The sequence below is a fragment of the Mytilus californianus genome, unplaced genomic scaffold, assembly GCF_021869535.1.
Source record: "Mytilus californianus isolate M0D057914Y unplaced genomic scaffold, xbMytCali1.0.p SCAF_2, whole genome shotgun sequence".
Classification (NCBI taxonomy): domain Eukaryota; kingdom Metazoa; phylum Mollusca; class Bivalvia; order Mytilida; family Mytilidae; genus Mytilus; species Mytilus californianus.
In genome coordinates, this window is record NW_026262668.1 from 100,219,562 (window position 1) to 100,232,511 (window position 12,950).

A 12,950-nucleotide genomic window follows, 5' to 3' on the forward strand; every position below is an offset into this window, starting at 1 on the left:
TGAAAAAAGAACCAGAACACTAAAACAAACGTACCTGTTTCGTTACTTGTACTATTGCTTGTTGACGTAGACCCCGAGTTAGATGAAAAATGAACATAAAGAGCTATTCCAAAGCCAGCTATCCCAAGTAACACGATAACAATCTAAAATGTAGAAATATACGCAACATGATCGAATTGATTTGTCGTCCCTTTTCTTATATAAAAGAACCAATGGTCATCAAGCACAAAAAAGAGGCCATTAGGAGCTTGTGTCGCTCACATCTATCATTGTTAATCCCCAACAACGACAACTCTCCAACAAGATAGACAATAATCTAATTCCAGACTAAAACTTTTATTTTTATTTTGGGTTGTTTATCATTCATTTGCTTAGAGTTCCTCATTATCTACAAAAGTTTTTGCCCAAAACGCAAAATTGTCTTTCAAAGGCTAATCTCCTTAAGCAGTCTACAGAAAATTTCAGTCGACTTAAAGTATTGGTCAAAATAAACAATATAAAGATTTTAACCTTCTGTAAATTTTTGCCTTATAACAGGTTTCAAAATAATAGACAATGCTTGCATTGTATCCCTAAGTTCTATGTTAGGCATTGGTGGATTGGTGGCCATGTTGATTGGCCGGCAAGATAGTTGGACACATTTTTTTAATTTTAGAATACTCTGAATGATTGTGGCCAAGTTTGGTTCATATTAACAAACTAGTTTTAGAGGAAAAGATTCTTGTAAAGATCATGGATGACGGTCGACGACGACAGACGATAGCCGCCAAGTGATAACAAAAGCTCACATTGGCCTTTTGGGCCAGATGGGCTAAAAATAAATTAACAAAAAGAATAACTAGAGGCTCTAAAGAGCCTGTGTCGCTCACCTTGGTCTATGTGCATATTAAACAAAGGATACAGATGGATTCATGAAAAAATTGTGTTTTGGTGATGGTGATGTGTTTGTAGACCTTACTTTACTGAACATTCTTGCTGCTTACAATTATCTCTATCTATAATGAACTTGGCCCAGTAGTTACAGTGGAAAATATTTTGTAAAAATTTACAAAAATTGACTATAAAGGGCAATAACTCCTTAAGGGGTCAATTGACAATTTTGGTCATGTTGACTTATTTGTAGATCTTACTTTGCTGTACATTATTGCTTTTTACAGTTTATCTCTATCTATAATAATATTCAAAATAATAACCAAAAGCTGCAAAATTTTCTTAAAATTACCAATTCAGGGGCAGAAACCCAACAACGTGTTTCCTGATTGGTCTGAAAATTTCAGGGCAGATAGATCTTGACCTAATGAACAATTTCATCCTCGTCAGATTTGCTCTAAATGCTTTGGTTTCAGAGATATGAGCCAAAAACTGCATTTTACCCTATGTACTATTTTTTAGCCATGTCGGCCATCTTGGTTCGCGGGCGTGGTCATCGGACACATTTTTTAAACTAGATACCCTTATGATGATTGTGGACAAGTTTGGTTAAATTTGTCTTAGTAGTTTCAGAGGAGAAGATTTTTGTAAAAGATTACAAAAATTTACGAAAAATGGTTAAAAATTGACTATAAAGGGCAATAACTCCTTAAGGGGTCATCTGACCATTTTGGTCAAGTTAACTTATTTGTAGATCTTACTTTACTGAACATTATTGCTGTTTACAGTGTATCTCTATCTATTATAATATTCAAGATAAAAACCAAAAACTGCAAAATTTCCTTAAAATTACCAATTCAGGGGCAGCAACCCAACAACGGGTTGTCCGATTCATCTGAAAATTTTAGGGCAGATAGATCTTGACTTGATAAACAATTTTACCCTGTCAGATTTGCTCTAAATGCTTTGGTTTTAGAGATATAAGCCAAAATCTACATTTTACCCCTATGTTCTATTTTTAGCCATGGCGGCCATCTTGGTTGGTTGGCCGGGTCACCGGACACATTTTTTAAACTATATACCCCAATGATGATTGTGGCCAAGTTTGGTTAAATTTGGCCAAGTAGTTTCAGAGGAGAAGATTTTTGTAAAAGTTAACGGACAACGGACGACGGACGCCAAGTGATGAGAAAATCTCACTTGGCCCTGTGGGCCAGGTGAGCTAAAAAACACAAGGTACTGTTCAAAGAGTACTATCAGTTACTAAAAGCAAGTTTAAAGTCAATTCAAACAAATAAATAAATCATTTTCTTTTCCAGACTGAGACTGACCTTTGAATCAATACACATTCCAAAGAATGAGTGTTGAGGATCAAACTATACTATTAATGTAAACAGGACTTAGAACCAAAAGTGTGCATAATTGTATAAATGTAGTAATACATGTTTAGTTATGTTTGTATTTATTAAAAACAAAATTAGTTTGTACCGATGAAGACAATGTTCAAAGATCTTGACTACAGTAATCAATTTATCAAATTTCAGATTGAGTTTATTTAAAGAATCAATAAGTTTACACGGATCCTTAATAACTATATAACCTCTATAAACATCATCGTACAAATACGGATGTGCTTTCGATGTTTGTAATACGATTTCTAAAGGTACAACCAAACTTCAAAATCAAATATGAGTATTTATAGAAGAGCATAATAAAGTTTATAAATAATTTGTAGTAACGAAATTCCTGACTTAACAACTTACCATTTATATAAAGATTACGTTCATTTGAATACAACGGACATGAGTATAGCGAACGAGTTGATGCGATATTAAGGCAACGAACAATAATCTCTTTTGTCGTAAATTTTGGAATAGAGTTTTATCCAAATCTAAAAAAAAGTACACTTATTGTGTGTTTATTTTGTAAGGGTAGAGAAGCCATTTTTCAATCATTTAACCTAATAAATTGAATATTTAATCATCCTTTGAGAAGTTGAGGAGTAGGGTGCATTGTCAATATGCTTATCGTCATCAACAGCTTGTTCTGAAATTTATTGACATAGAGTCATAATTATGATTTGGTGTGTAAACAATCTTGGAAAATATAACCAAATGCAGTTCAAAGATTGTAAATGCCCTATACAGTCAAACCTGGTATAAAGGTCGTCTTTACCAAGACAATATCTTGGCAGGCCACTCTCTTCCTGTGCCACTGTTGTAAAACTTACGCATTTGGAACTTTAATTCAAAGGTCACCTCAGTGATAAGACCAATTTCACTTTTTCCCAAGGGTGACCTTTGTACACAGGTTTCACTGTAATCATAAAACGTATTTTTGGGATGTCCCAAAGGTTAAAAATCTCCTTCAATGCAAGTACGTCATTCTGACCTATATTTAAAGTTTCATGTTACGTTTTTTTTAAAGTTTTTATGATTACTAGTAGTTTAATAAAAAAAATCTTTTTTTGGAGGGAGATAAATAAGGAAAATTATAATGACCTACTGCAGATTATATATGGTGATTATATGTAGCTTTTAAAATAAATGAATAATAATTATTACTAGAATAAAAAAACAAAGTGACTTAATTCAATTAGATATGATTTTACACCTGTGATGTAAAAAAGCTACTTACAGTTTACGTGCAAAATCAAATAAAAAATGTGATCAGTGTCTTTCGAAGAGACAAAATCCGAAGTTCCTTTAAACAAGTGTTTCATTTTTGTTAGACTTTATATATATATTTCTCTTTATCGTTATATTTTGTTTGTATAGTAATAGTTGAGAACAACTAATGTTAGATGTATGTGTTATATTGCAGTGTAAATCTTTATGTACTAACCAGTTTTCTTGCACATGAGCAGTTTTAAATTTTATATTAGATTTATCTAAAGTAATTTCCTTTGGGTAAATATAAAAACTATAATTATTGAATTCTTGATTAATTAAACCAGAAATATCATCAAGTTAATGGTGATTGCTATTTAATTGTTCTATTTAAAAATAATTTAAACGATTCTGTTTTGAGTTGGAATATATACTTTGATTTATTATAATACAAGAACACGTCTGCAATTAAAAGGGCGCAATTGGTGCCCATATGAATACCTAAAACCTGTCGATTAACCGTAACATACATGAAATTATGAATTTAAATACATTCAAGGCCGTACGGTCTACAGATAGTCATAATCATTTCACTACCACAGCACAGTTTAAGGCCTCTTTTGAACAGTTGAAGGTCCCCACTATTTATTGGTTACCTAAATTACTAAAAAAAAAAACGTACAATATCGTTTGATATCGGCCTCTAGTAAGTGTTTTACTCCTTATCTTTACTGTGCATTTAACGAGTTCCTTAACTCCTGTCAAAGAACTGATCATTATTTTTTGTTATAAAACATATGTAAATAGTGGAATTGACCATTTTTATTGTGAAAAAAATTCTTTCGATGTTTTAGATAAATTACCTGCTTATGATAGTCCTTTTGATTCGGGTGACAGTTTTGACTTTCCAATCTTTACACTTCACACAAGTGAGAGGTTTAGCGCTATAAAACCAGGTTCAATCCACCATTTTCTACATTTGAAATTGCCTGTACCAAGTCAGGAATATGACAGTTGTTGTCCATTCGTTTTATGTGTTTTATCATTTGATATTCCATTTGATTAGGGACTTTCCGTTTTGAATTCTCCTCGGAGTTCAGTATTTTTGTGATTTTACTTTTTTCTTCCACACCATCTTATCAAACACAAATTTTCCTAATTAATTAAATGGTCGTTCGATAAATCTGATTGCAAATTCATTTGCTGCAACTCATATAAAGCCTTTTTCTCAAACGAAAAAGGTAAATATGCTAGATATACTTACTGGAGGTGTAATGAGATGATTAAAACCAGACATTTTCTCCATGACAACATTAATGTACGTTTCGGCAATAAAGTTTATCGACAGATTGTAGGTATTCCTATGCGCACCAAATATGCCCCTTTAATAACAGACTTGTTCCTGTACTGTTATGGATCACAGTTTATGACCAAACTCAGTAAAGACCCGTCTAAATTCCATTTAATTGATAAATTTAACAACACTTACCGTTATCTTCATGATATTTTTTCGTTAAATAATCAAAAGTTCTCTAAATATACTGACAAAACTTACCCAAAGGAACTTACCTCAAAAAATCAAATATTAACAGCAATACGTGTCCTTTCCTATATTTAGACAGTTCTGTTTTACACCAGACACTCTACACAAAAATTTACGACAAAAGGGATGATTTTTCTTTCCCTATTGTTAATTTTCTTTTTTTGGCAGAAGATATTCCTCTGGCACCGCCTTGCGGTTTTTATATATCCCAACTCGTTAGCTATGCCCGTGTCTGTAGTGACGTTTTGGATTTCAATAAGCGTAATCTATGAATTACTGGTAAATTATTAAGTCAGGAATTTCGGTACCACAAATTACTTAAAAACCTTTATTAAATTCTTCCATAGATACAAAGATTTGGTTTGCAAGTTTGGCTGTACCTGTTAAAACCTTATTTCAAACGGAATAGCACATCCTAAATTTGACGGTGATGTTGTTTACCGAGCCCGGAAATTTATATACGATCAAGGTAAACTTATCAATCCTTTAAATAAATTTATTATAAAAGGTTACCAATTCAACACTGTAATTAGATTTTTGAATATTGTTTTATTGGTATAAATATTGATTTTGTTATCAGTAAATTAAAACCAAACTTAATAGTATTGTTATACACATGTACTGCAATCTGTCGTTGCATTGCACAATGTCATGATTTTCTCTGACTGTTAATGACGTCTTTACACTAAATCCATTGGAAGTTGGATGTGTATTGATTGATATTTTAGTCTTTAGATATACATGATTTTTTTATTAGTTGTTATTGGCTTTGCACTAGCTGACAGTAACTGCGAGTACTATCAGCTCTGTATTTAGTGTCTTTTTTGTTGTTAGGGATGAGGAATGGATAAATACCCTGCCATGTCCGAGCTGTGTTTTTGTTTGATGTTTTTCTGCTTTGTATCGATCTGGTGAGTAATGCCTTTTTGAACTGATTTTTGTAGTTTGTTCTTATGTTGTGCTGTTACACCACTGTCCTTGGTTAGGTTTATAGCCGACTATACGGTATGGGGTTTTCTTATTGTTGAAGGCCGTACAGTTGCCTATAATTGCTTACATCCACTTCATTTGAACTTTGGTGGATAGTTGTCTCATTGGCAATCATACCACATCTCCTTATTTTATATATATTTTTTCAAGGAGAGAATTTACAGCAATTTCATTAAGTATATCTAGGTCATTTACCATTTTTATTACAGAAGAAGGATAAGATTTTTTAAATGGACCATCATATCAAATATCAAAACTGCTGTTTGACCAGATTATGTGAACGTGTAGTGTAAAGAGACGAAAAAGGATAACTGTCAACTGAATTAAAATGAGCATCAAAAGCACACAATTTATCTTACGTACCCAAAGAGTGTTTAACAATAAGTTCTTAAATCTGAGCCGTGTAATTACTTAAACGAACAAAAATAGAAAATGCCGAAGAAGCCGAGATGAAACGAAAATTTATAGGGGTTTTGTGTAGCCAATACATAGTATGGACCTACAAATCTTCAGAAAAGGTCTCAAGCTGAGACATGGAAGTGGCATGATTGACTCGTATTTGACTCTCTATGAAGTTCACAGCTTAAATGTAGAAGAATTTAAAATTTCATTTTTACGAACTTACGTGAGTACTATACGTCATACCACTACCACAGTATTGGCTGCTTTGTCGGTCAGTAATTTTGAGAATTTTGTTTTCAATGCTCTTCAACCTTTGCGATTGATTTTACCTTCAAAATTTGTTGATACGAGTGCAACTGATTATTTAGAAGCTTAGTATATTAGGGATGATTTTTTTTTCCAATCACTGGGTCGATACCACTGGTGATGGTGGAGGGCTCGTCCCTGAGGCTATCATTAGCTCAGTAGTCAATATCTGGATCCTGACATGAAATATTGATACGAGCATTTTTTTCTTAATTCAATGTTCATTAAACTTTAAAATGATTCGAAAAACTAAGTTCTTTCTCCCTCATGCATAGAAGAAGTGCGAAAGATACCAGATACATAGAATCATGTGCAAAACAGTGTAGCCGAGACCATTGATTGGCGCGCTAAAATATCCCATTGACTGGGTCAGATTAGGTGAACGTTCGTCTGTAAAGCCCACAACTCACGACGTATTTATTATAAACATTTAAACTGTGGGGTTGCCAAAGGGTCTCAGTATATATACGAACTACAGTGCACAGTATATTATATACATTTTTTATTTTCGATCATAAAATGTACGAAGTCGTCCATTACTAAAAAAAAGCTGAATATGTTTCTGTTGCCAAGGGTTTTTCACAAGTATAGTAGTTAGCAGAAAAGATCATCAAACTATACATTTTATACTGAACTGCGGCCAAGCTTAGCGAAAGGTCGTGCAACATAATCAGTCAAACAAACTTTATTAGATTAACTCGTTAAGGAACGATCGTTTTCATTGGTCAATTCAAACCTTCGACCTCACACCTGCGAAAATATAACACGCGTACTATAAAGATGAATGGACTGATCAGTATTCACGTAGCCGGTCAAGGTCGTTAAAAACTTCCATCGTCGTATTCGCGTACATGATTGTGTTCTTGATTATCCCATGGCAATTCTAGCTTTTATACATGTGCATGTAAAATTTTAAACTTTAATCTTAACAGTCACGTCGAAATATTTAATTCAACTGTCTCCTCTCAATTGGTTCTGGATTAAGGGAGCTACCATTTTATTTTGATTGGGGGTGGGGGACTTGGATGAAACATTTTGTCCTGCATTTTTTTAGTTGTTATCTCTGTCCTGTCTTTCTATTTTCAGTCTGTTAGGTCCTGACTATAATTATTAGTTTATCCTGATTGTTTTACATAAATCGTCATCCTGCCTTTTTTTTGTCAAGTTGCTCACCCTGCCTTATCTTTTATTCAATGGACTTGATGAATTAACGTTGTACTTGAAATGAAACCGTACTTAACTACAAAAATAACCAAATTACATATATACTAAAGATATTGCTCGATTTTTATAGTAAATGGGTTTATGTTATAAACTGTCATGTTCATTATTCATATTCTTTCATAAGTTTTAGGATAGTGTGATTTTTTTTCTGATTTAGTTTACTTGATTTTGAAAAAAAAATCCCGAAATTCTAAGTAAATTCAGAACATGTAACCAGCCATGCTTTGTTTAGAGAAAAAATGGAGATGACAAACCATGGCACAGTGGAAGGAAATGTACTTTATAAACTCCAGCGATATACTTTCTTAATTTATAATTAACTGTTTTGCTATCCTCGGTTGAAAATCATATATTGTAAATATTTAAATAGTTGCATAGAAAACAATCAGTTTTAAACAGTGTGGTTATTCACTAAATGTATTGATTAAAGGTGACTCCATTTTTGTACATACTTTTACAGTAGTCATCCTTAATTTCTTAATATTTCGTTTATAAGTTTATCATACATGTATGATTGTGTATTTCATCTTAATACGCACGCATGCCACACGTTACTTTGGCGGATAGTTCAACAATGTTATGCAAAGCTCTATTCTTACGGTATGAAATTAAAGGATAAATTTTCAACCAATTAAAATCGAAAACAGTACATTTATATAGTTCCTTATAAACTACGACATGTCTCACAAGTATTTATTTATTTTGTAGTTCCACACATGCAAAAATAAAATCTTCGCCGATGAAACATTTCAAACCTTTTTACACCAACATGCCTTCACTGAATTCATTTGAATTTCGTGGTGACCATGATAGTACATTGCATAGTACATCTATATTCACGTGCACACATGATACGATCTTTCGGGGACAATTTGCTCGTTTATGACACGTCATTTCTGAATGACCAAACGCTTAGCTACTTTATTTTCGTTTTATAGCATGAAAACAATAAAAGAGGAATGTGCAACCCATCATAAATTTGAAATGGATCAGTATTATGAGATCCTTATTATAAGTAACTACGACATTGTCAGGATAATAACCTAGCGTCAATATGAAAGAAATTAAAGTGGTTCATACATTCATCCGTATAAAAGCGGCACATGTATTTTATTTTATCCTTATATTTTTCATAGTGCGGTACAAGTGCTGCATGCATAAAGAATATTACTTAACACAAATTATTAGTATAATATTTCGACCCCACTATTTGAAATTTACAAAATACTTATTTAATTATTTCGACCAAAAATCATTGTTTTTTACGTTCGTAGTAACGTAGTACATTCCATTGTCGGTCACCTGTGTCAATTCATGTGCACACTACAATTGTTGTTGTATTTAAATCTTTCCGCCAATGAAATGAGACGTTACAAGTTGTTTGTTTGTGATACGCCAGAATGTTATCAATGAATTATCAATCGCTAAACTTGCCTGCATTTCAGTGTACCTATTCAAAAACGTAAATGCAAATTTCACAAGGCTTGATCCAAATAGCCTTTTTACTGTCTAATAACTTGCAAGTACGAAAAAGACAGGAAAGAAGTATATTTTGTCTATATGTTTTGTGTTTGCACACTTTTTAAAGTTGATCATGCATTCGTTCTAAAATAAAATTTTGACCAGATAAAAGTTAAAAGACGACATAATTAGACAACCGCTATAGTTAAATCGCTTTGACGTTCGAAAAAAAGATAATAATCAACACATCCATTGTAACTTTTAAAGCCAGTTAAATCCTTTTTTGCTGAAAGAACGTCCGATATCATAAAAATTCATTATCAAAACATAACAAAAACACAAGTAAAAAACGTTTAAGTATTCAATATAAATCAAAACACAAAGGTTATTCCTGATTAGTTTTTCGAATTATTTTATTTAGGCGTTGAGACCCTTTGGTGACCCTACAGTTTAAATGTCTATAATAAATACGTCGTGAGTTGTGGGCGTTACAGACGAACGTTCACCTAATCTGTCCCAGTCAATGGGATATTTTAGCGCGCCAATCAATGGTCTCGGCTACACTGTTTTGCACATGATTCTAGATGACTTTAGTGAGATTTGGCTCAATTTTGGGGTTTTCAATTCTCTTTAAAATATGTAATTGATTCGGCCGTTCAACTGTTTTGATATGAGCACCACTGGTATAGACGAAATGTGAATCTACAGTACATAATCATTTGCTTGGTATCTTTAATAAAAAGAAATTCATCAAAGATACATGGCTTCTAATTTAGTACAACAGACGCACGTTTCTTGTACATAAGACTTATTAGTGGCGCTCGAATAAATTCATCTGAAAAATCAAATCAAATATGCAATTAAAGAATATTACAAAAAGGAAAATCCGGAAAGTTGTGTCATATATAGCTAAGGCTAACTATGCCTGAGGTTAGAAAACCTTAGTGTTTCAAACATTTCAACATTTTATAAACAGTAAATTTACAAAAATGAACATATCTGTCAACACATAAGTGCTGGCTACAGGGCTGGTGATAATCTCGGGACGAAACATCTACCAACATTGGCACCGACCCAGTGGTTGTAAAAAAAAAACAAATACACTAGGCTCATAATGTGTTACGCCAGACGAATATTTCTTCTACAAAACCCTCGTCAGTGGCGCTCGATGCCAAGACAAATACGGATAAGGCAATATATACCTGGGGTTGAAAAACGTTCTTTGCTCGTGTGTAATAACATATGATGGTATTATATGTAATATAAAACAAGATGTTACGTTCATTTTTACAAAGTTTCATTTAAAAAAATGTACCTACATTAGTACAATGTTTATTTACATATATCTTTAACAGTTTTTAATAAAAATTAGACAATGGAGAATATAAATGATATGAAAAGAAATTTAAATAATCACATCACATAAAACTTGAATGGAGTATACGTTTGTTTGTTAAGTTAAGGTCATTTTATCATTTAAATGTTTAAAGTCACATGGTAAAATAACAGAGACATTCACAGCACACTGTGTAATAAACATAAGAAGATGTGGTATGATTGCCAATGAGACAACTCTCCACAAGAGACTAAATGACACAGAAATTAACAACTATAAGTCACCGTACGGCCTTCAACAATGAGCAAATTGCTTTGATCGGAAGGCTGTTACACTATTTATACTTACTCCATCAAGTATTTTATACTTAAAAAATAACATAGAGACATATAATGGTTTACTTTTATAAATTTTGACTTGGATGGAGAGTTGTCTCATTGGCACTCATACCACATCTTCTTATATCTATATAGTATGTACTATCTTCATTTATAATTATTGAAATAAATGTATGAAATAAATGTAGGAAATTAATAGTCAGGGTTCGTATACATCATATATTAACATCTAGACAAAAATAGGGATTAGAAATACTTGATTTAAAAAAAAAATATTTGCAGATTTTAAGAAGTAAATGGACTATACCAAGCATCATCTCAATATCTACAAAAGGATTGATAACTTAAGAAAATCTGAGAAGAATTACTAATGAAAAAAGCCAAATTACAGACTGAAGTTGAATTATGATGAAGTTAAAATAAAACGTCAACAAAGTGATGAGAAATGCTCTAAATGGCTCTTTGGATAAGGTAAACCAAAATTACACCAGACAATATATCACTAGTATTCAGGATAAGTTTTGTCATGTGGTTTCTGAATTTAGGTTTTGTTTTAATATTAGGCATTGGAGGAAGGGTGGTGTTAAAGATAAGGAAAGGTCAGATGATTATTCTGGTCAAAAGAACTAAAAGTGATACATGTACTAGATCCATTATTCCTCAAGGCTTTCCTTTTGTCCTTAGACATTCCTCCATATCTTTCCATTTTAGTTGCCGAGTTTTAACTAATTGGAGATACATTCCAATTTAAAGGTATACGTTTGTATGTGTATGGAAATATATCTTATGTTAGCGACATATTAAAATATTCTACTCTTCATCTTAAAATGACAGCCTAAATGCTTCATACTTATAAATTATATAAACTTTAACTCTTGAAATTATAAGTGTTAAAGTTAGGGTCTGATAAACTAAATGATGTCTTTAGATGGGTGCAGTTATAAAATGTGTAAATCAAGATTTATCGTTGCTTAAAGTTTAATAATGTCTCGTTTCTTTACCGCACTAAATTGAATGGAAAAGATGACAATAAACTATGAAGTGTACAGTTCATTCGAGGTCTGTCCTTATGGTTATAAAAATTTGGAATACGATTATTATTCTCGGACTCGGACTTCAACAAATCAAAATACTAAATTTGGTGTTTACTAAATAAAATGTAATGACTTGTGCTCAGGTTAACTTTCAAATGAACTGACTGTGGTTGAAACATACATTATGTTCACATACACTGTAATTAACTGTTTGACCAAACCAGTTTAGTAACTATTGGTATTCTTTCAAAAACTGAGTATTATAGGGGGAAAGTAGAATCTTCTTTTCATGGCATTAGGTTGGTCTATGTGAACTTTACTAAGGCGAAGGCAGTCAACTTTGGAGTGCTGTGATTGAATGTATAGGCATGACACATAGAAAATATTAGTATTGTCGCCTATTGATGAAACACTACTACAGTTTTCCTTATAGCACACATAGACTGTTTGAACAATATCAATAGCCAGGCAGTACATTACGCAGTAACATTACGAACAGACTCGGCACAACACACGAATAAACTATACAAAACAATAAACATAAAAAAATATGAGAAACAGCAAAAAAACGATAACCACTAAATTACAGGTTCTAGATTTGGGATTGGCACATATTGAATGTGGCAGGGATATTTGAAGGCGCCAACCCATAAGTTATTTTCTAGTTGTAAAAGTTTACAAAATGAAAGATGTAGATTGTGATTGATTGATTGATTGGTGTTTAACGCCATTTTCAACACTATATACTATTTTGTGGCGGTCAGTTTTTATCGGTGGAGGAAGCCGGAGTGCCCAGAGAACCACCGACCTTCGGTAGGAAAACTGACAATCCTAGTC

The 12,950-nt window shown here is 32.5% G+C and overlaps 1 protein-coding gene across 3 annotated transcripts in view; it reads right to left on the minus strand.

Annotated features, from left to right (window-relative positions):
* The window catches only part of LOC127730575 (uncharacterized), a 113,278-nt gene that overhangs the window by 49,659 nt on the left and 50,669 nt on the right, over positions 1-12,950 (minus strand). For all 3 annotated transcript variants that reach the window (XM_052239028.1, XM_052239027.1, XM_052239026.1), the window contains exon 3: positions 35-143. In XM_052239028.1, the coding sequence (XP_052094988.1) occupies positions 35-143 (109 nt within the window). The remainder of the gene's footprint in view (positions 1-34; positions 144-12,950) is intronic.